At 34.5% G+C, this 25,964-nt stretch overlaps 1 protein-coding gene across 4 annotated transcripts in view; it reads right to left on the reverse strand.

Annotated features, from left to right (window-relative positions):
* The window catches only part of FGF12 (fibroblast growth factor 12), a 543,009-nt gene that overhangs the window by 161,640 nt on the left and 355,405 nt on the right, over positions 1–25,964 (reverse strand). For all 4 annotated transcript variants that reach the window (XM_038583706.1, XM_038583707.1, XM_038583705.1 and 1 more), the window contains one exon: positions 20,164–20,267. In XM_038583706.1, the coding sequence (XP_038439634.1) occupies positions 20,164–20,267 (104 nt within the window). The remainder of the gene's footprint in view (positions 1–20,163; positions 20,268–25,964) is intronic.

Here is a 25,964-nt window from a genome sequence, read left to right on the forward strand (position 1 = left end):
CCCTGGGTGGCTCAGCGGTTTAGCACCTGCCTTCAGCCCAGGGCGTGATCTTGGAGACCTGGGATCGAGTCCCTAGTCGGGATCCCGGCATGGAGCCTGCTTCTCCCTCTGCCTGTGTCTCTGCCTTTCTTTCTCTCTGTGTCTCTCATGAATAAATAAGTAAAATCTTTAAAAAATAAATAAAATAAATAAAATAAAATAAAATAACATAAAAATAAAAAATAAAGGCATGGGAGATTAATAAGCAAAAATAGCAGAAAAAGGCTTTAGGATTGAGTGCATGAAAAGGTGAGATATATGAAATGACTCCGGAAGAAAAGAAAAAAAAATGAAAGGAAGGAAGGAAAGGAAAATGTGTTATAGAGAGAAATGAAAATGTAGGTGAAACCAGAGAGTTATGATGGAGTCAAACTGTTAAGGGGCTTTGAAGACCAGGCAAATAATTCTCGATTTGATAGTGTGGGTTACTAGAATTCACTGAAGGTTTTAAAGGCAGCAAGTGGCAAGTTTACTTTTAAGGGGATGAAATAAAAAATAGTGGGGCAACATAAGGCCCCTTCCAGCCTTTGCAAGGGTGATCTGGAGGAAATGAGAGGACAGAGAAGACAAGTAATGAAGAGGGAAGATGAACCCAAGTAAAAGTATCACTTTATTTCCACAAAAATCAAAAGAGAGAAATAATACATTTTTCAGATGAAAAATATACATACTGCTCTGAAATATCTCGTTATCTTGCCAAGTGTCTTGACATTTATAAGGGGTAGGAAGAAAAATATGACATTTATTGGGTGATCTGAATGTATTGCCTATTATTTTATCTTTCTAAGTTCTTCTAATGAACTTACATGGTGGATATAGTGTACTAGATTTTTTTTAAGAATAATAAAGAGAAACTCATTAAGTAAATCACCTCAAGTCAACCAGCGGCAAGAAAGAAATTACAGAAATTGGAACGTGTGACTGATTCCAAACACTGTTCACACTACACCAGAATGCTCTAGCACAGCATGAGAAGTCTTTAGGGGTGGTTCAAGCAGAGCCTGGATGGCTATACAGGGAATCAATTACCAAATGTTATTTTAGTCTAAATTATATTGAAAGTTTTCAACTCTCTTAAAACTCTAATGCATCTTGGTATTTGTTTTAGAGCATTTCTATTTTTTCTTTCTTTCTCTCTTTAGATGGCCTGAATTAAACTATACAAGGCTAACTAGATATAGCATATTTAAAATGGTAAATCTTTTGAGAATGAAACCTTATCCAATTCACTGAGTGAAAGTAATATTGATTGACCCAGCCACTGGCCTTGAAAACAGACATAACGAATGCTGTAATGAACACAAAAGAATGATAGTAACATAATTGTGACAATTCCATGAGATAATAGCTGGATTAACAGCCATGCTTCACAAAACCAGTCTTCTATTATGACTTGAGATGTGCTTATTATACCTAAAAATGAAGAGGGTAACATAAGCTACACTGAAAAGATACATGCTGCCCCTCAACTTTCTGCTATTTTAGTTCCTTAAAAATGATTTTTGAGTGATTCTATAATAATTTGCATAAAATAAAATAAATATTTAATTCTAAAAAGTATATCTTTATGTATATTTCTTTAAATATTCTAACGAGCTTCAAACTTCAGTTAAAGCCTATTTAAAATTTTCATATTTAAAACTGCACCATAATTTGAAATCTCCAAATGTGTACTAGGAAGTAATATGATCTGCTGCAAGGAATTAAAATGTGCATTGCTAAATAGATACATATATTCCTATACCTTTTCCCATTAAATAACCCCAAGACACAGGTTTAAGATACAGAATATTCAAGAATACCTCACAAAACATATTTAATTTTAGCCAAAGAAAGGAAAAAAATTATGTTCTGTGATATAAACATATATGTATCAAAAAGTACCACCTTATTAACAGATATACATAAATTTGAAAGCCCTGGCAATAATAATTTAAATGTCCAAGCTCAGTAAGTAAATTCAAGTACTACCAGTCCCAGCAATTATTAATATTATTCTAAAAACTCTTCTCTCATAGCTAGTATTTTGTGGTCAAAATCAGTGGTGTTTACAGTTGTAGGACACTGCTTGACAATGAAAACATAGATTCTCCTCTATTTTCCCTCCTTTTTTCATGTTGTGATCCAACACCAGAATGTTAGAATTGTGTCACACCTCTCCAATAGTGAGGAAATTCACACATTTGTGTTACTTTAAGTAAATAAAAAATTCAATTCAATTAAGGTATATTGAATCCATTAGGGGGAAATGATCTTATTTACTTTTTAATCTCTACTAAATCACCATTAAATTGATATTTTAAATAGAATTAGCTTTCTAAATAATAGCACTATTGAGATAAAACTCATATACCATTCACCCATTCCAAGTGTATAATTCAATGGATTTTAGTATATTCACAGAGTTGAACAACCGTCACCACCACAATGAACTCTAGATTACCCATTATTCATTTAGATACCCATTCTTCATTCAATAAACATTTGGATTCTTTCCACTTTGGGGCTATTAGGAAGAATGTTGCTATAAATATGAGTTAATAAGAGGTTTTGTGTAGACATATGTTTTCATTTCTCTTGGGTATATATACCTAGTAGTGGAATTTCTGGGTCATATAGTAATTCTATGTTTAACCATTTTAGGACTTGTTAGACTATTTCCCAAGATGCTGCATCTTATTACACTCCCTTTAGCAATAAATAAGGGTCCCAACTTTTCCATATCCTTATCTACACTTGTTATTATCTGTCTTTTTAATTTTTTAAAAGATCTATTTATTTATTTATGTGCTTGGAGCACAAATGTTTTTAATCACGATAAAAGCAAACATTTATTTTTCACTTGTTCTTATGTTTTGCTGTCGTTATTTATGAAACTACTATTTAACCTAAGGTCATGAAGATTTAGTTCTGTGCTGTTTTCTAAAGGCTTATGGCTTTAGCTCTTACACTTAAGTCTACGCTCTGTTTTGAGTTACTTTTTTATATGTGGTATGGAGTTTTTAAAATATACACATATTTGGCAACATGTTGTTAGTCGGACTTTAAGGTCTTAAGGTAATGTCAATGAAATCTTTTTTTTTTTCTTTTTTTCAATAACTAAGAAAGTTCCTAAAAATCCCCTGGGAATATTTATAAAGAAAGCATTCATTAAATACAATACAGATTTTTTAAAAATACAATGTATACTTCAATTTTATGTAAAAAGAATCAAAATACAAGGATAATACAAATAACAAAGAAATTCACAATGAGAATTAATCTGAAATATAAAAATCAGAAAATATGCTAAGAAGTAACATGTATTGTGTTTTTATAAACTAGCTTCCTTCTGTTATGATCTTTAACAATTTCATTCTTTTATTATGGTGTGAAAGCACAGAGTTTGTCTTTTTCCTCTTTCATAACTAGAGCACCCAAAATAGTACTCAGCACATAACAAGTAAAAATATTTTAAATCAAATAGATAAGCAAATGAAAATGAATACATATAAGAACCAGCACTTCTAATGCAAGAATTATGATAGAAGGGTAATATAGAAGCACTGAGGTTTACAAATATTTTGTTCCTATGAATAATTTGAGTTTATTTTTCCCTCTGCAAGCATCGGTCTTCCCCTGGTTTACTGATTATTCTCTTTCTTTTCCTCCTTTATATTTTAGCTTGAATATCATCTCCTTAAAAACATTTTTACGGAAATCCTGTCTAAATTAGTTTCCTCTTTTGTTCTGTATTGCAGAAATATATTTCTCTTTCATAGAACTAATTCTGAATGGAATATTTTCATATTTGTGTGTTTATATGCTATCTTGTTCCCCGACTACAGTGGAAGTGTTTTTACATTCTATCTCTAGTGCCTAGGACAATGCGTGCCACATTATCATTCCTAAATAAATAGGTAATAAACTATTGGATAAATGGGAGCATGGAAAAAACCGCTGATCTGTGGGTTTTTAGGAACAGCTACATTGAAACCATAGGCGAAGTGCCTGGGTAGCTTAATCAGTTGAGCGTCCAACTCCTGATTTCAGCTCAAGTCATGATCTCAAGGGTGTAAGATTAAGTCTGGCTTTGGGCTCCATGCTGGGCATGCAGCCTGTTTAAGATTCAATCTCTCTCTCTCTGCCCTAATCCCCACTCCCTCTCTAAAAAAGAAAGAAAAGAAACCGTAGACAAACATATCTTTGCAAAGTAATGCTATGTCCTCAGTGGTTGGTGGCTTTCAGTTCCCTTGTGCCTTTTCACAGTTCCATAGAGAGAGAACTTTTCCCATTCAATGAAATAGAAGAATGGAAGTTGAAATAGTAATGCTTATTCTTCATTGCCCTTGTTATAGAAAGAAATATCAGAGGAAATATCCAGCAATCTGCCATGAAAACTCAGTAAGCAGAAAGCTTCTGTCTCCAAATCCCAGGTGAGTTCTAATCTATTTGGACCTGAATAAAATTACAGGAAATCTCTTTTCCCTTTAGTCTCTAGAGTTTAATATTTATCTCACATTAGAAGTTCATAAAATGTTTAAATAATATTTATAGTGATGCAAAACATCTTAGGTAACCTAATGAAGAGATGACACATGCATATCTACTCTTTAATCTGTTTACTTGTTCTCTATCTTCTCTTGTTCTAAAGTCCTATTCTCTCTAATATATTTTACTACTCTCTGTCTCTAATATATATAAATTTGATTTTCAGTATGGACAGATGTAGCAGTTGTCAGGTGCCTACCTAACATCCATTTGCCCCTTCATATCATCAGAACCTTGCATTGATAGACATTACAATGTATGTAGCTCAAAATTTAAAAACAATCCAGACATTTTCCTACACTCATTGCACCTAGGGGTGCACATGTAACACAGTTCTATACTCATCACTGGACATCGTTTATGGACATTGCTGAAATTTCTGAGAAAGTATGCTTTCCCGATAAATGCGCAATCTTTCTCTGTTCCCCTTTTTCACTGCCAAGGATGTACATGTGTAAGCTGGGGATACAGAAAGCATCTTGTACCATGAGGAAAAGGCCAAATACACTTACAGACCCTGGCTATAATTTGCTTCTTGAACAAATCCATTAACCAACACCTGTAACTGTTAATCTCCAGATTTGTGGTTATGTGAGAAAACTTAAACTTCTGTTATGAGTATCTCTTTTACCCACAGCCAAACTTAAAACCTGAGTGATATAGGCAAGTGAACTTAAGAAATCTTTCATTAAGAGTTGGCTTTGGGAGTAAAATCAGAAGAGGGAATCTTCAAAATTTTCAGTGAGGTTTTGTGCATACACTGATAACTCAGATGACCCACTGTATCATGTGTAGGATCATGTGGAAGGTGATTGAATCATTATTGCCCAAATCCTAATTCAGGACACTTCTGAGGGTCAAGCAGTTACTCTCAATAACTACACTAAGACATCCTGCATAAACTAGAACTCTCCTAGATGAACCGGGGCATATGGTTACCTTGTAGGAGATTTATTTTCTCAATGACCTCAAAATAAAGTTCATTCCTTCCAGTTGGAAGTGACTGAAACATATCACTTTTGATATATACATTTCCATGTTGCTAAACCACTTCTCCATTTTAACGACTAGATTTTAAATTTTTGTGGTACAGAAACAAACTTTTGGTGTACAATAAATGCAGTAGGCTGTACGCTTGAAGTATCCTCAAAATGTAGCACTTTAGTTTGTCCCTGTCTGCCAAATGTGTTCCTCAGCGACAATGTAGTGTCACATTACAAAGGAAATGACCCAACCCTCCAGTTTGTACATCACGTCCTGCATGTCCCACACCACTTTTTCATGACCTTTTAATAATATATTGGTCTCTGTGCTGTAGTGGAAATCTTTGGTTTTGCATCAGAGTAAAATAAAATAAACCCATCACATTTGGAACATTAAAAAAAAGGAGGGGGGCAGCCCCGGTGGCACAGCGGTTTAGCGCCGCCTGAAGCCCGGGGTGTGATCCTGGAGACCCGGGATCGAGTCCCACGTCAGGCTTCCTGCATGGAGCCTGCTTCTCCCTCTGCCTGTGTCTCTGCCTCTCTCTCGCTCTCTCTGAATAAATAAATAAATAAATCTTTGAAAAAAAAAAATGAAACACATTCTCATTTGGCCACATAGCACAGCATTTTGTGTTGTTGATTTTTCTTTCTTTTTGTGTGTGTGTGTTTTTCTCAGAGCAGTCTATTCAAGGAGCCAACTTCTCTGCAGACTGGGTCATAGGGATGATTTTTCTTGTTTCTTGCTTTACCCCATCTCTCTCCCATTCAAATCTCAATTTAAAACCAACTGATTTTTCCATTTGCATTTAGCACTCATCTTTTTTTTTTTTTTTTTTTTTTTTTTTGCTTTTCCCCTCCTTAAAGTATATGAAAGTAATGGCCTATCGACTGATTTTATGTATATATTTCCCTCCCAGGGAGTTAAATATGGACATATTTCAAAGAAGGAAAGCCCCAAATTGAAAAACTGGCTCAAGCTGGGGGCGAGAGGGTAGAGAATGGAAAAAGAAATGATCTATATCTTTTGATGATTTGTTTTCTGTTACAAACCAAGAAACATTTACTTATGAAATTAGTCATTCTCACGTTGGTTTTAGAGAGGGAAAAGCAAGGGAAGGCAGAACTAATAATGACAGAAAATCTCTTTTGGGAATCAGGTTGGCCCAGAAAACCATAGTAAAACCATAAATCTTCAGAACGAGGCCACTGGGTAATTTCTCAGCAAGAACAACATGGAGAACATGGAACAAATGGAGCTTTAGCATTTACAGGAAGTCTGACTACTCTGAAAATTGGTTCATGTCTCTATAAATTTATCCAGTTAAAAATTAAAAATATAACCCAAACTAGTTAACACAAGAAGGTCAATTATTAAGTTGTAAAATTGCAAATGTCACAGGTAGGGCTGGCTTCAGGTGTGTCTTCATGTGCAACTTCAAATGATATGAACAAGACCTGGTTTCTCCATCTTTTCACCTAGGTATCCAGTCTTTTGACTATTGGAATCATTCTAATCCAGGATTTCTCTTGTGCTTTAAAGATGGTTGCAGTCCTCTTATCCCCTCAGTTCTAAATTCAGTTGAAAAAAAAAAAAAAAAGGCAACTCTCCTTCAACAACTCCTTCAAGTCTTGGGCCTAAAGCTAATTGGCTCCAATTACAGGACAAATACTCTACAACCACTCTTGCATGGCCAGAGTAGCTAAAGAAAGTAGAATAAGCACACCAGGAATCACCACTGAAACTAAGGGTAGAATTAATACTACATGAACATCATGGACTGATACTAAGGAACTGACTGAGGATACACTGAGCATATACTAACTACTACTACTACTACTACTACTACTACTACTACTGCTATAACTACCGGTTAACACTGCACAGTGTTAGACTTTTACATGGATCCTTTCCTTTCATTTCATCCTCACTATAATTCTATATAGCACGCATTTTTGTTATTATCCTCAATTTACATATAAGGAAACTGAGTCTATAAGGTTAAGAAATTTCTTCAATGATACAAAGAAAGTAAGTTACAGAACTATGATTCAAACCCAGTTTTATTTCTAAAGCTTGCATTCTTAAATACTACTTAAAACTGCCTGATTCACTAATGACTACAGAAATGCAATCTAGAAATTTTAGATATATGACTGCACATTGGCCTAATGGCAAGGCAGAAAGGAAAAATATAAAATTTAGTATCATTTCTAAATGATTTAACCAGAGGTCTTCATTAGTGCTGCTCTTAGAAGCCTAATCCTATTTTTATTTTTCAATGAAAAATGTTATCAGAAACACATATGCTAATTTTTACAATTAAGGCTAGCCCTGGAGCTAAAGTATTAATATCTTCCAGAAGTTATAAACTCTTAGAATAAAATCAACACCACTTAAAACTAAAAACATAATGTTAAAAATGAATGCTTACCATTATTTAATCCTTATTGAAAATAAACCTAATGACCTATTGATTCTTTCTAAAGAAAGACAACCTAATTCCAACAAAAACCAATAATGTCACATGTTTGCAAGCAACACCTGACAATTTCTTGGTCTGGCAGGATTGCATATTTTCTTTTTCTTCCTCCTTCTCTTTCTTCTTTTCTTTTCTTTTCTTTTCTTTTCTTTTCTTTTCTTTTTTTCTTTTCTTTTCTTCTTCTTCTTCTTCTTCTTCTTCTTCTTCTTCTTCTTCTTCTTCTTCTTCTTCTTTCTTCTTCCTCTTCTTCCTCTTCCATTGTTAAGAATACCTCAGTTCACTTAATTAATATATATGAGGGTAAAAAAAATAGACAAAATAAGTAAATTTTTTCTAGGTGCTATAGCCAAAAATTAACCTATGATATAAAAGAAATGATATGAAACTCAAGGAAATCACATATATATGGAAGAAAAAATGTAAATGATCTAAACTGAATATTTAACAAACTAACGCTAAACAAACCTTTGTGATTTGGCCTTTGACTTTTTTCTATCCAAATACCATTGACTTCAAAACTCTGTAATTCATTTGGCATTAATGGCTAAGGTATTCCTTCTTTCTCTCTTTCTTTTTCTCCTTAAATATTCAGGACTTTTCAGAGACACTACCTTACTACCTGCCCTAAGAAATAGTTCTGCATATGTGTCAGATTTCAGAACATGCCATGAGGAAGTCCGTTGAGGAAACTCCAATTCTAGAGTGGATAATCATTTTGTATCACTATCCTACATATGTTTATTTTTAAAAAAATCTGCCATTTCTTTTCAACATAAAATGGAAATCTTCCACTGAAAGATGAACCGCAATGATTAGGCTGCTTCCTAGGAAGATGCCCCGGCCAGTCTTAGCTCCCTCTCTCTTATAAGCAATGCTTGGTATGGAGAGGAAAACACGACATTAGCTCTTAAAACTACAACACAATATTGACCTCAATGCAGAGAAGCACGAACAATGACTCCTATAGCAAGCTTGCCATGTTTCAATAGTACAGTCATAGCCTATTCAAAGTTGAACCAAATAACTGAACTAGAAAATGTGTAGAAACACAATCAGCACAATTATTACAAAAACCATTAAGACCAAAGGCCCAATGAATTATTTTCAGAATTAAACTACATGAAACACATCCATCAACTCATTCAACAGGATATTTTTTTTCACTCAACAGGATTTTAACGGATACCTTTATATGGTAATTGCAGTCTTTAGTGCCATAGGATATATTAATCTATATTAGATCTGATCACTAACTTCAAGTTCCTTGTATCTGATTAGATAAATAGGACACAAAACCTCGTAATTCTAACAAAAGGAAGAAAGGGAATATACAGAAAAATATCCTATCAAGGTGCAATATATGTAAGTTATTTTTGCAGAAATTGAGAACAGTTTTATTGGGTCATCAGCAATGAGAAATTTTGGACATCGATGATAGTGAGAAGCAAAAGAAATTAGAGAAGTAAAATTAAAAAGTACTTTCTCCTATTGTCACCTCATAGGCATAAATTTATCCCCCCCTTATAGCTTTCAGTGTTGGTCCTCTTTCTTCTTCCTCAAAGACTCCTCCCATGTTTCTCAATAACTCTTGACTTAATTTTTCAATATAAAGTCAGTGTCTTATCACAATCTTGACATTGTCTGCTCTCACTGCAGCACCAGATTTAGGCATGTAATTCTAAACAGTGCAAAAGGACATGAGTCAATTAAGAAATCTCTCTCTCATCCTTGCTCTTATTGCTGTTGATGCCTATAAATAAACAAGGTGATAGGCTGCCTTGACTTTAATATAATTATGCTTTTGACATTAAGTTGTAGCAGTATAGAGTGACACATCCTTAACTGCAACAGCAAATAGGATAAACAATGTTGGTTTTAAAAATGAACATTGAACTAGGATTTCCCTTTCTTAATCTACCGAACCTGTGCTGAGTGCCCTCATTTTAGTCACATAAGCTCTGCTTCCCAGGTCTATCTTTTGTCTTTCCATAGCGATATCACAGTTATTGCAAGGCTCAGTTGAGACTGTTTATATGAAAGCTCAGTTAAAAATTGAGAATATGTTCTACAGTGGGAAGATCTATTACATATAAGGCAGGGGCAGTGTGGTATGATCAAAAATCTCATAATTTCTAGAGTTAAGACTTGTATAATAGTTTGGGTTCTATTACTCACTAGGATGGTCTTATGTCAATAAGCTTTCTAAGCCATAGTTTTTATCTATATTTAATGATTCATTCTTGTCCTTCCTCACAGAGTCACTGTGCAAATTACATATAAATCTAAGAGCACCTTACAAACAACAAAAACTAAATAAACTACATTATTTATACCAACACAGCCATTAATATTGCTGCTATGGCTATCACTGTTAGAGCTACTCTTGTGACAGCTTATATTACTTATGTATTAGAACAGAGACTGACTTAAAGGAGTCGCTTTATCATTGATTTAGTTTTAACATAATTTTAATATAATTGGCATGGATTAAGGTAGTGTTAAACAATAAGAATCTGTACTCCTAAAAAAAAAAAAAAAAAAAAAGAATCTGTACTCCTCCTATAATTTGACCTTGGTTAATCCCTCAGTTGAAATAAATTCTCAGTAGTTCATAAATTAAATAAGAGATAACTGATAAAAGCCACAACATTATCAATATAATTGTTTTGAGTTTATAAAGTAAATGCTGATTGTAGTCAGAAAATCAAACCTTTTTAAAACATCTTAATCATTATCACTGAAATGCCATGGATGTGTGTACTAAATGTACCAAACTAATCATTAAAAAAAAACCCAATACTGGAGTGCCTGGGTGGCACAGTCAGTAAAGCAATAAACTCTTGGTTTTGGCTCAGGTCATGATCTCAGAGTCCCGAGACTGAGCTTTGCCTCAGGCTCCACACTCAGTATGGAGTCCGCTTGAGATTCTCTCCCTTTTCCTCTGCCCCTGACCCCTGCTCACTCTCTCTCTCTCTCTCAAAATAAATAAATAATTTTTTTTTTAAAGGACCCAATACTTGAGGCCTAGTTCACAAGTCTTAGGCATGTTTCAAGCTATTCAAATTGCATTCTTTTTAAGTGTAATTTCCTAAATTCAAATGTCAAGGCTCCCAAGTTGTCCAAAGCACTGAGTTATGTTTTTACTTCCCAAATGATGATGTACCAGATGTTACCCTCATGACTTTCTTTTCTTTCACCATTTCCTTCTTCCAAGCTGGAGAAAGAAAATAGATGGTAGGCAGAAGGGAGGTATCTTGTCTGCTATAGCAAAATACCATAGACTGGGTGGCTTAAACCACAGACATTTATTTTGCATAATTTTAGAAGCTGGGAAGTTCAAGATCAAGGTGTTGTTAGACTTGGTTCATGGTGTGGACTCTCTTCCTGACTTACAGATAGCTACCATCTCACTGTATGTTTGCATGACATCTTTTTTGTGTGCTTACAGACAGAAAAAGTTCTTTCTCTTCCTCTTTCCATAAGGATGCTAATCCCATTATGAGGGCTCCACCCTTATGATATCATATAAACCTAATTACCTCCCAAAGGCCTCATCTCCTAATACCATCATATTGAGGATTAGAGCTTCGACATGCATTTTGAGAGAACATGTTTAGGTCATAACAGGGGGAGACTGGAGGCTGAGTCAGAGCAATATGTTCATAAAATATGGCACTCACTTCAATTAGACAGTATGTATACCTGTAAAGAACTAAATCTTGTCCCAAATGATATGTGACATTTGCTCTTGACTTCTGGAAATTGATATCTGTTTACCTAAGGATCTTAGACTAGCCAGAGAGAAACAATGCAGTTTAGGGTTAGCACTTTGGGTCAGGCAACATATCAGTCTGAGGTCAACCACATGGGCAATCATTCAATCAATTCTACATAATGGAGTCTCATTAAAAACTCTTAATACCAAGGCTCAGGTGAGTTTCCTGATTGGCAGTATTTCATGTGCATTGTCATATATTGATACCAGAAGAATAACATATTCTGATTCTATAGGAAGAAGAGAAGGGAAATTGCATTTGGTACTTTTGGGGTCTCCTAAACTCTGCCCATATACTTCTTCCCTTGGCTTCCCTGTAACCTTTCCTTGTAATAAACAATAACCACAAGTATATACTTTATTAGCTTTCAGTGAGTTCTGTAAGTCCTTCTAATAAATTATCAAACCAAAAAGAGTGGTTTTGGGAACCACCTTGACCCAAACTTACAATTGGTGTTAGAAGGGAAGGTGGTCTAGGAGATTGTGCTCTCTAACTTTGTACTGGCCCAAACTTCTTACAACAACTAATTATGATGATAAGTGAAAATTCTAGGAAGATAAGGATCTTGTCTATTTTACCTATTTTCATATGCTCACTATATAGAATAATGTCTAGTATGTGGGAGAGTTCCAATAAATATGTATTGAATGAATTTTAGGTTTACTAAAGTTGACTTTGAGGACAAAGGAACATTTGTGCTATGGATTGTAAGACCACCAGTGTAGTCATAGCTAATTGTTCACCTGTTGTATAAAATTTACTTCATCTACACTTGCAATAGGCAATTCTTTAAAATTCAACAAGTTCATTGAGAGCCTTCCTTTATCAGAGAATGTACTTAACGCTGTGATTGGAGGAAATGTATGGCCCAGGTAGCAAAGATGAGTGTGATATAATTCCTTTCCACCAGAAAAACAGAGACTGTTTTTTTACTGTACTGTAATATTAAAGCAGAAGTAGTATATAATTCTCATTGATATGGGTAATAGAAAGAATTCACGTAACAGTTAAATTTGAACTGAGCTACAAGGAAGGTTAATAATTACATACATACAGAACAACAAAAAAATGTTAACTCTAACAGCATCATCAATGTAACTATAGTAGTATTACTTTTATCCTTTATATATTTTATTACACATATAACTATAATAATTATCTAAAATATTTTGTCACCAATTTTTAATGACCAGTTTGAAAATAATCTGACTTAAATTTTTATGTCAAATAATTCTTATCTGTAATTGTTTTACGTATACAAGTTTCAGGTCAAACTAAGAAAAGTATAAAAGGATATCAATCTTACAGCAAACTTACAGAAGATAGTAGAAAGAGAAGATTCAGACTACATCTTCCCTATATTTGATGAAAAGATGCAACCCTCCCCATTCCCACACCAATATCTTTAAGCATTGTGATAATTTTACAAAATTTAGGTTGCTTTACAAGATTTTTCAAAATCTTGTAAACCTCAAAGGAAATGAAACATTAAACAGTGTTAAAATTCAAGTCAGTTAAAACTGGTTAAATAGCAAAAATTTTAAAATTAAGGGCACTGTCTGAATAAGGTAAAATTTATAGGAAAATCTGTCTCAACAGATTGTGACACAGCAGTGTTTCCTGAACTACTGAAGAAGATGTTTCAGGAACAGAAGTTTCTAGCATTTGTGAGCTTCTTTTGTGTGGGAAAGTGATGCCTTCTAAAACTTTTATTTACTCTATTTTATTAAAAAAAAGTATCATTTAATGCCATTAAAAATTATTTTAGGCTTCCTTTCCAAAAGGCACAATAAATATAAACTTAATCAAGGAGGCAAAAGAATTATGCACTGAAAACTACAAAATATTGCTGAAAGAAATTAAGGAAAAAAAATAAATGGAAAGACATCTGTGTTTATGGATTGAAAGATTTAATATTGCCAAAGTATCCATACCACCCAAAACAACCTTCAGATTCAATGTAATCCCTGTAAATCTCAATGGTATTTTTTTTTCAGAAGTGGGGAAACAAAATTCTAAAATCTACAAAATCTCACAGGATTCTGGATAGTCAAAACAATCTTGATTAAAAAAAAAAAAAAAAGGTGGACTCACACTTCCTGATTTTAAAACATCTTACAAACCTACAGTAATCAAAAGTGTAGTTACCAGCATAAAGACAAACCTACAAATATGAATGAAGCAAAATAGAGAACTCAGAAATTATCTCTCAAAAATATGGCCCAGCGATCTTTGATGAGGGTGCCAAGACTACACAATAAGGAAAGGATGTCTCTTTAACATAAAGTGTTGGAAAAACTGGCTATCTGTATGCAAACATATATTAAATTGGACCCTTATTTTACACTATATACAAAAATTAACTCAAAATGTATTAAAAACCTAATGTGATACATAAAACTGTAAAATTCCTAGAAGAAAGCACAGGAGAAAATCTTCATGACATTGAATTTGGCAATGATTTATTGGATATGAAACCAAATTCACAGGCAATAAATGTAAAAATAGACAAGTGAGATTACATCAAATTTTCTGCAGAGCAAAGAAAAGTAAAAAAGTAACCTATGGAATAGGAGAAAATATTTGCCAATCATATATTTTTTTTTAAGATTTTATTTATTTAGTCATGATAGACACAGAGAGAGAGAGAGAGGCAGAGACACAGGCAGAGGGAGAAGCAGGCTCCATGCAGGGAGCCCGACGTAGGACTCAATCCCGGGTCTCCAGGATCAGGCCCTGGGCTGAAGGTGGCACTAAACTGCTGAGCCACCTGGGCTGCCCGCCAATCATATTTCTGATAAGGAGTTCATATTCATATGTAAAGAACTCTCACAATTCAACAGCCAAAAAACACATTTAAAAGAGGCAAAGGACTTTTTTTTTCAATGTATTTTTTTTGTATATTTCACAAGTATAATTTTGGAAGGGCTATTTGACAAATTTCAGCATTAACTGCCAACTCTATAGACATGTTCAACAAAAAAGGCATTTACTCTTGGCCCTTTTAATACAGACAAAGTGTCCTATTGCATCACAGATGAGAGATGCAGTAACAGATCTGAGGACTTATTAAAAGAAATCAGGTGTTTTTTCCAAATGTTATTTGGTTGATAAAATACTACAAACATTACATGAATGGTTTCATGACCACCAGCAATTTGCAGAATAAAACTCATAAGTCTACCTATTTCAAAGGTCAAAACTAGTGAAACAGTATTAAAATTGGTGTTTAAATCCTTAGATTAACAATCACAGAATGAGACTTATTTTATCTCAATTTTGTAAGGTGTGGTGGGGGATCAGGGGGAGAAAGGATATGGGGGGGCAGGGAGAAGACTGGCAGTGCAAGGAGTCATAGGACTTAAACAGACATTTCTCCAAAGACCTACAAATGGCCAACATGTATATGAAAAGTGCTTGACATTACTAATCCAAGGGAGATGCAAATCAAAACTATAATGAGATATCATCTTGTATGTTTTATGACCACTAACAGAAAAAGAGAAGAAAGAAGAAGAAAGAAAGAAAGAAAGGAAGGAAGGAAGGAAGGAAGGAAGGAAGGAAGGAAGGAAGGAAGGAAGGAAGGAAGGAAGGAAGGAAAAAACAGACTGTGAAAGAGAGAAAATGGGAAAGGAAGGAAAATAAATGTTGGCAACAATATGGAAAAATTGAAACCCTTGAACATTGCTGTTGGGAATATAAAATGATGCAGCTGCTTTGGGAAACAGTATGGAGGTTTCTCAAAAAATTAAAAAGAAAGAAATTGTCCAGATGCCACAATATGGATGAACCTTGAAGACATTATACTAAGTGAAATGAGCCAATCACAAACAGATAAATACTACATGATTCCACACTTATGAGTTATCTAAAGTAGTCAAACTCAGAAACTGAAAGGAAAATGGTGTTTGCCAGAAGCTGAGAGGGAGGGGGGGAGGAATTTTTGTTTATAGGTACAGAAGTTCAGTTTTGCAAGATGAAAAATTTCTAGAGAGCTGTTGCACAATAATGTGCATAAAGTTAACACTACTGTAATGTAACACTTAAAAATGGTTAGGATGGTAAATTTTATGTTTTTTACTATAATTTCATGTGTTTTTACTATAATTGAAAAAGGCATGAGTTCAGACCATGTTGCATCCACTGTGCTCCAAACAGGTAGCAATAATGAATAAAATATAAAAATCTAAGATCTAAATGACATAGCCAGATTCAAAGCAAGCTAAGCATCCGTATGGAATGGAAACAAAGGATTGAGCAGGCTGTAGCTGCAAGCTCCCTATCCTGACCTTGGTGGTGTGCCCTAGGGTTCCACCCTGGGCAAGTCAATGGGAATAAAAGTCCCCTATGCAGGATGGGGACTGGAGCCAGTCTACTTGCTCACACTATTGGTTGGTATAGTTTTCCTGCTCCAACTGTAAAAATGCTAAAATAAAAATGCTGATACAACTTTAGGCAAGATCTAGTGAGAGACACAGCCTCACAATGAGAGGAACTAGAATTAGCCCAGGGCCCCTTCCTTAACCCCACTGTTACCCTAGGATAGGAGCTTTGAATGACTCTAACATCTTGTTCTAAACTACTGTCACTGGAGGCTGGATAGCAGCAACAACAACAACAAACTAGAAAGTGAGGATAGACCTCAGAGGAAGATCATGAGGCAGGGGAGGGGAGGGAAAACAAAATTTCCTGCAGACCAAAATCCCAAACACATAGAGAACTAATTCTAAATCCTAATATAATTTCAATCCAATTCTAAAAATGATAGCTGACAAAATCAACGATTAACACATGAATTCATTACCAAAGAAATTAAACTCATAGGAAATTCTGACAAAGTATTATAAGAATGCTCAGAGAGATAAATGAGTTAATAACTTCCTATAAAAAGAGCCAGATAGTAAAAACAGGAAGAAATCAGTCAAGATCAGATGGATAGTACTCAGAAACCATTCGACATCCAAAAACGAAAAACAGTGATTGAAATCACAAAATAGCTGACATTAATTCTAGAGTAGATGAATTTGAGTTTCTAACATAAGTCATTTTGAACATTATCAGCATCAAGATAGAGAAATAAAATGTACATGGGTTGAATTAAAATTTCCCAGAACTGAAGAAATATGAATCTGGAGATTAAAAGTGCATTCAGAATTTCTAACAAGATAAATTAAGATAGATTCACAACAAGATATTATAGTTGAATGTGTAAAGCATGCAACATAAAGAGGAAACTTTTTTTTTGTAGTTTTTGTAGTTACCTACAAAGGAAAGAATATTAAACTGACAGCAAATTTCTCAAAGTCAACAACAGATGACAGAAACCAATGGAATATAATTTTCAAACTGCTGGGAAAAATACAGGTCTACTGGAATCGTAATATTATCTGAACTACAATACAAGAATGAAAGTGAAAAGAAGGCTTTTCATGGGTACCAAGACGAAATGAATTCCTCACCTATGGACCCTCACATCCAACACAAAGATTTCTTTTAGAAGAAAAATAAACTTTGGAGCGTTCAAATTTGATATGCAAACAAAACTGAAAACTATATGCATGTAAATTATTTTAAAGATTGGTAAATTTAATTATTATCTAAAGAATAATAACTAAGTATGCAGATGATTTTCTTTTTAAGTTTTCTTCCTTCTGACCAAATTGGTGAGAAGCATGATGGTATTTACAAGGCAAGGCAACAGCCTAAGGTCCACCAGCTTTTGGGAAGGAGGACAGAAACACACACAAAAGATATTTAGCAGAATATATACTTATATATGCATGTTTAAAAAATCGGGTAAATACTAAAGATGCAGAATTATAACCTACATTTATAAACTAGTGGAAGAATAAGAAAAAAATAGAAAAAAAAAGTGTCAACACAAGGAAATAAAAAAAGAAGACGGAAGCAAAAAATATACAAACTACAATGGCAAAAACAAATCCAGATGCATCAGCAATCTTATTAAATGCATATGAATTAAACTCAGCTATTAAAACAGATTTTTCAGAATTAATCTTAAATTTTAGCTCTATGCTATCCAACAGGCATTCCATCTTTTGCACCCTTTCTTTCTCCTGGTGAGGGGGAGAAATCAGAAGTCACAAGGGATTTCATTCCTAGTTTAAAAATGAACACAATCCAGATGAATGACACCAGATAAATGATACCATTTGTACTCTAACTGGCTTCTTTAGGACCTGGGTTTGTCCCCAGCCACACGTCAACCACGAGTCCCTGCAATATACTAGCTTTGGCCTCCATTGGTGGGCTTATCCAAGCTTTTTAACATGAAGTAGGAAACTGCTCTTTAAAAGAAACTTCAAGCCTTAATACACACCAAAAACACCTCAAGAAAGCCTATGTTAACAGCCTTTTAACTTACCACAAGGCCCTGGCTATGCTGATGCTATCTTGCTGAGGCATGCCACACGGACCAGTAATGCATGAGTGATGGAGTCTTGGTGCTCTATAATCTCTCAGGTTCGCCTACCCTAGTATTAGCCTTCCCTAGTCTTGTAATAAAATCTTCAGGCCTGTGCCCACCATTTAAAATTAAACACCAGCACTTACTCCTATTAGTTCTGAGCAAGAATAAAAAGTATGCGTCTCTGAATGTGCTTCAAAGTATGAAGTTCAGTTATCTCATACTGAGTACCTAGACTCTTCTCAGGAACTTTGGAATTGAATTCAGCAAGAGTGAGCCCTCCCCACCATTGGCCCCTATACACATACACACAGACACACTCTCTCCCTCCCTCTCTCTCTCTCCTATACAACTGTCCTCTGTCTACGATACTGTTGTCAGATTTTTTTTTTTTTTTTTTGCATTTTTCTTCTTCCCAAACCTTTGGAAATGAACTTTGGTCCAAAGAACTAAACTCATCTTTTTTTGTATAATTGCTAGTTTTAGCTCTTTACTTGATGACTGATTAAATCCTTAATCCTAAGATTATCTCCATATTTTACTTTGTAATACAGTAAAAACTTTTTTTAAAGCTTAACTAATTGAAATCATTCAAAACAACAACCTTTGATCTTCCTTTTGTTTTTTTTATTTCTTGCATTTAAAATATAGACTCACAATAGCTGGACATTAAAAACTGTTAGAATTATGACACATCAAGAATAAAAGCTCATTTTTGTTTTAACCAAAAATATATTGATCTGTATTATATTGAATGGAACTGTTGAAAAAAATGTGCATGTGTACATCTAGCATATGAATACAAATTCATATCTGAATATGCTCAGGAATAAGACAGTAACGAAAATCCTAATATGATTGACAAACATATTACTAAAAAGCAAGCATAGTATAGCAGAGGTTCATTTAACTGAATATGGAAGAAGTTTAATAAAAGCTATTTAATATTTAATTTAGAATCTAGTAGGCATAAGCGAACTTCCCTAATAACTATGCTGTTTACTGAGATCATAGAAAGTGTGGAAATCTTTACCCATGATTTTCAAGAATCTCTTTTCATGAACTACAAAAAGGCAATTCCCTTATGAGAGAACAGAAATTATCTATATACATGAGATTCAATGCAGCCACACTCTCCCAATACATAAATTATTATCTTGAGAATCAGAGAGACATCAGACAAGAGTTAAGTACTTTAAAATATGTCAGTGCTTATAATCTAGCCACTGATGCTACCTAAATGTATCAGTTTTAGATTTAAAAGAGATGCTAAATGATATGGCGTCCAACACTCTCATTTTAAAAGTCCAGAAATTAAGCCAAAGAGGGAAGGGAACTTGACCAAAAAGAAATAGTAACTGAAATGTATATAAAACTCAAATTTCCAGTCATAATCAAGAGCTCATTCCATAAATTCACATGGTTTTGAAGTGACCAGTTATGCAGGAATCTGATGAATTAGGTACTGAAAAAATTTATTAAATACAAGCAAAACACAATCCATTCCAAAAGTTTTTTTCCCAACAAGAAGACAGAGAAGACTCCCAGACAAACTGAAGAATTTAACTTCTTAAACCATCCTCTGTGCTTCAAGAAGTAACAGGAAAAAGGAAAACTGCCTCACCCCTTTATTTAAACAGAAAGGTAAAATTTGAAAGACTGATTATCCTCTAGAAGTAGAAGCCAGATGAAGAGAGTTTGCACTGAATTGAGAGTAACTAGCTCTTTCTCAACAGGGCACAATCCTTCACATTGTAAATTATAAAATCTTAGTAAAAGCCTGACATTTTGGGTCAGAAAATATAAAATGACTTCAACTTCTAGTTTTCTTCCCTAAAACAATGGTTATTTACCTACCTCTCAATGCCAGCTTATGTGTGCACACAGCACACCCACACACATACGCACACATTTTACAAGGTACTTACGGAGCTGTACAGATAGCCTTCACCATTCATGGCCACATAGAGGCTGGCCTTCACTCCTTGGATAGCCACCACACGCAGGCCCACAGGAATTAGATTGAAGAGGGCTGGAGAGGAAAAAAGAGAGGAAAGAATCAGTGACCTTTGGAATAAATCATCCTGCTTCTCTAGATGACTCTTTTGAGAATTAAAAAGTATAAACTGAAATTAGTAGGGAGAGAGAGGGAGACTGAGGGGATAAGGAGAACTGGCTTCTTGTCTCTGAACTACCTTTATTTTGTTTGTTTTTGTTTTTAAGATTTTTATTTATTTATTCATGACAGACACAGAGAGAGAGAGAGAGAGGCAGAGACACAGGCAGAGGGAGAAGCAGGCTCCACAGAGAACCAGACGGGGGACTCGATCCCAGGTCTCCAGGATCACGCCCTGGGCTGCAGGCGGCGCTAAACCACTGCGCCACAGAGGCTGCCCTCTGAACTACCTTTAATTAACTCTGTGACCTCAGGTAAATCACATAAACTCATCTCTAGTAAAGGGGTTACGTTACAAGGCCTCTATGGGCCCCACATTTTTGTTTCACAAAATGAACACATACTTAAATAGTGTAATATGATTTTTTCAAACAAAAATAATTTGAACCTAAATATTTTCAACAGCAGAAAATGCCATTGCAGTCATAAGTAATAATAAAATATGATCTTTATAACCTATGCCAGAGCTTTTTATTTTCAGATTTTTCCCTGTGGTCCTAAACATTGCCTTGAATACAGGAGATAAACATAAAAATCACTAAATCATTCTTAGCTATATTGGTGGAATGAAAGCATTTCTTTTTATGGCTCAATTATTTTACAGGTAAATGTAGATATATATAAAAGGATCAATAATTGATAGCTTAAGCTCTGATGGACATATTTTATATCTCAGAACATATATATATGTATACACAGATATATACACATATGTATATATACATGTATAAAACCACTAAAACCATTAAAAATTGTTCAATTCAATTCAATATCCTAAGATGAAATGGGAACATGCTTGTAGTCTTTAAATATTTGGGTTGTCCATCAGTGAAAATATTCAACAGTCTACATGAAGAAGGTATTTAAATACCCGAAAGAAAAACAAGAAGATAATGTTTTTCTTCCAACAATGCATTTTTTATGAATTGTATCTCCTTAGCACTACTCTAGTTGTCATTGCGATTATAAAATGAACATAAGCATAAAACATTGCCCCTTCCCTGAAAAAATTCAGATTACATAAGGGAAGAAAGTAATCATATAGGCTCTACAGATGGCAACATGGCTATGGACTAAATATCTCATGGTGGCATACATAAGGGCATATACCTATAGTTCACTTTTAACATCTTGGTTTAGTTGGAAGTTCTTATCCTTCTTTTCTACTGATAAAATATCCATCGGTTCTGGTCACCTTCTTAGTTTTGAATATAAGATGTATGAAAATCCACCCAAAGATTACCAGGAATGCCTAATTATCCTTGGCTTCTCTCAACTTGGGATGGTAAGTTAAACAACACACACACAGAGTATTTGGCTTCCAGACAAATGTTCAGTTGATATTTGTAGAGGATCAAGCCTAGGACCACAGCTTTATTACAGCAGGTTTTAATTCCTAGATGCTTGACACTGGATCAGTCTTTTTGCCTCTTTGAACCTGTTTCCTCATTTGAGATGAAAGTTAAGACTATATCTTATGAGATGCTCAAGAATTACTAGTTGGCTCAATTTGAATATGAACTGGTTTTGTTCTTCCTATGTTCTTACCACTGTCCTTGTGCTACTGAAATAACTTAAGAAGTATAAGACCTTAAAGTCTAGATGGGGAGAGAAACCTAAGACATATGGAATATTCTGATACAGTGTATAATTTATTTCTATAATTAAATGTAATATATGCATTCTATTTATATTCTCTATGTTACAGAAGTTCAGGAAAATGGAAGATCTGTGTGGCCTGAAATATTCAGGAAATGTCTCACACAGAAGATGGGACCCTGGTTGACACTCAAAGAAAGGGCAGAATTTGGGTAAGTCAAATATGGACAAGATTTTAGGTGGTTCTGGAGAATAATGTATGTGCACAGAAAGGAACTGGTAAATTGGATTTGATTCATACTAGGGAGAAATGAGAATGAACACTATGTAGATAAAGTAGGGATAAATATCTGACTGTCTGTCACTCTAATCTTGGAGCTCTAAACTTTGCCAAACAGAAAACGAGAAACGTGACGCCTAAGGATTTGAACAGCAACAGATCACAAAGAAAGTGTGAGATTTGCAGACAACATAGTTTCTAAACTCACCACTCAGAAGCTACCTAGCCCAGAGCCGTTTATTTAACCTCTGCTTTAATTTTCCTCTCTGTAAAATGAACATAATAATCCTTATTGCATAGCATTCATAGAAGAATCAAATGCATTATCATATGCTTGAAAGGTGTTTTTTTTTTAAGAGTTCTTTGTCATTAATCTGTTAATCTTTTGCTTGTCAAATAAGGTTATCATAGGGTCTGATGTAAAAACTGACACCGTCTCATTAATATCTATAGAGTTTATATTCAGAAGATTGCTTAATACTTTAAAAATAATACTTTATTTTTATGCAACACTGAATTCTCAATTCATCACTGTATTTGACCCTCAACCGCCAACACTATGGGAACATTTAGGACAGAATGATTATCCTAATTTTAGGACAAACAGGTTCAGAGAGGTAACCCAAGTGAAACTGGCCCTGAACAAAGGTTTTCTGGGTCTCTCATGTGGTTATCTGCCTAAAATATTATGTTCCCTCCTTCTTTTTTAAGTTTAATTTCTCCTAATATCCATTATTGTCTTTTCATAAAATAAGACTACTTATCTATACTTCCCTACATATCATGCAGCTGGCTGTGGTTATGGACTCAGTAATGGTCAATGAGATGTTTGCAGAAAGGTCTCTGTATACATGAACACTCTGTCCTTAAAACAGCTTCTAGGTTTCCTTTACCCCTTCTCAGCCCTCTGCCTTATTGCTGCGTGGACTGGGATGGGGATATGTGTGTGGATCAGTTGAGACCATGAAAACAAGGGCTACTCCCAAGGGAGTGGTGGCAAGCAAGCTGAAAGGAGTTGGGTCTCTGAGGGTTTTGTGGGGCAATGGCACTAAGCCAGCATTCAATTACCAAGGTCTGGCTTTTATGTAAGAAAAATAAGGTCTTGTTATTTTAGTCTGTGTCATGCAGAGCCAACCCTATTCCTAACTGATAGAGATTGGTAAAGAAAGCAGAGTTAATAGTAAGGTACCAACAAAATGGAAGGTACTTCTACATGGTAAATAAATGCAATTACTGGAAAGTATCAAGTTCAATGACAATTCTTATGAGAAAGAACAATAAAATCCAAAATTGTGCAGAACATCTTTCTAACCTAAAGATTTCCCAGGACAAAAAAAAAAAAAAAAAATTTCCCAGGACAAATGCTAAGAACATGGGTCCATTTAACTGACACAGTCATAACAAAGCAAATTCAAAGCTGTTCATACTTGAGAGTGTGAAAATTACTAAAGTCAGGCAGGGACAAAAGCAAGACTGAAAGTCATACATGAACCAGAAAGTGATAATGGCTTTTAGATGGTATGCTTTGGAAGATTTAGAAAGTCTGTAAAAAAAAAAAAAAAAAAAAAAAAAAAATCAGTAAACATTTTGGAATAAAACTTTTTAGTAGTAAGAGCTAAAAACTACTCTCTCTGGGAGGGTCTGCATCTACCCCCTAAAATCTTAAAAAGTGGCAAATGATGTACCTTTCTCTATTATCCATCTTCCTGTGGCACATAGACTCTAGCTCACAGGAGCCTTTGCGAGAATTCCTCCCATGTCTCTAGTCTTCCTGTCCACCCTCTCAGCCACAGCGTAACTTGTAGTAAGTGGGCCACATCATTGTTGAAGTCCCTTGTATCTAATCATGCCATTACCCTGCTTACACCTCTAGGGACTACACAAAGTCTACCCTGACCCTCAGCACCCTTCAGAATCTGGCTTCAAATGGCATTTGGAAGTCTATCATCTGCTACTCATTCCATTCACCATAACCAGCTTTATAGAATTTCCATTTCTTACATTCCCCCCTAATCTTTAATGAGGCTAAATTTTGTTTTCTTCTGTTCTCTCTTTTTGAAAAAGCTGTCTTCACTATTCAACTGCATCATGAGTCTTACCCAAACCCTTCTGAGATAGCTGTTTCCTTTTCTGTGATTGTTTATTTCATAGGTATATCTCTATAATAGCATTTGGAATATGGTATCATAGTCATTTGTTTACACATCTGTTTCCACCCCTAAAATGAAAGACTTCTGAGGGTAGGACTCTGCAATTGCCAAGCTAGTTATATGTACATAACTTACATTCAATAAATATTATTGATTATAAAAGTCATGAAAAGTCATACATTTCCAGGGTTTGTGGTTTTCTTATTGAAATAAAAGTGTTTTTTTTTTAAGGTTAAAAAAGAAATTAAAAACTTAAAACATCTCAGCCTTACAGTAAAAGTTATATATACTCACAGCCTACATTTTTGCTACATGGTACTATTACTATTCCTTTGAATATATTTATTTATTGCTTCTAGTAATTTGATCTCCCTCTTCCTACTTCTTAATTCCATAGTCTTACTTACTTCATTCTCTCTGCTTAGATTGCTGTTCTCCCCATATCTTCATACTGAAAACCCTACCATGCTTGAAATGACATACCAAATACCACATGGTTTTTCTCACTCCTAACCACCCTTGTATTTAGACTATTCACCACTATTTATAATTTTTCCTTTAAAAAATATGTTTCTCTTCTAACCACAGCTAGATTGTAAGCTCTCCAAACAAATACCACACCGAAACCACACTTGTATAATATGGAGAAAAGGAGAGAGTGGAGAGAAAGAAAAAGAGAGAAACAGAGAGAAAGAGAGAGAATGAAAGAATGAACAGGGTAGTATTTATAATATATATATTCAGGACCCAGTAGACATTTGTTAAAGACTACCATTATAAGCCAAAGAGAGTTCAAGCATCGAATCTGACATTCAAGTATTTTCTCATTTTTTTTCCTTTCCAAAAGGAGTGTTTCATTCTAAACCTTTATGTAAATCTGACTCTTATATTTTGAAAACTGAAATAATGGAATTGGTATTCTTGGGATCCATATGAAACTCAATCACCAAACCACATGGATAAATGATCTAAAAAAGGTAATGAGGGGAAAGGATAGTTTCTACAACAAACGGTGCTAGAAAAACTGGACATTAACATTCAAAAGAATGAAATTAGACAAAAATAAGTCAGAATGGATTAAAAATCCAAACATAAAACCTGAAACTATAAAACTCCTAGAAGAAAATATAGGGGAAGAATTTGTTGACATTGGTCTTGGCAGTGATTTCCTACATATAACTCCAGAAGTGTGGGCAACAAAAACAAAAATAGACAAGTGGGACTACATTAAACTAAAAAGCTTCTGTAAAGCAAAGGAAATGATCAACTGAATTAAAAGGTAATCTACAAAATGGGAAAAAAATAATTTAAAAACTGTATAAGCAATAAAATATTAATATCTCACATATATAGCTTCTATAACTCAATAGCCAAAAGCCCAAATATCCAGTTAAAAAATGGTCAAAAGACTCACATAGACATATCTCCAAAGATGATATACAAATGCCCAATAGGTACAGGAACAATGTTTCACATCACTAATCACCAGGGAATGCAAATCAAAACTATGCTGAGATACCACCT

The sequence above is a fragment of the Canis lupus genome, chromosome 34 (genome assembly GCF_011100685.1).
Source record: "Canis lupus familiaris isolate Mischka breed German Shepherd chromosome 34, alternate assembly UU_Cfam_GSD_1.0, whole genome shotgun sequence".
NCBI lineage: Eukaryota > Metazoa > Chordata > Mammalia > Carnivora > Canidae > Canis > Canis lupus.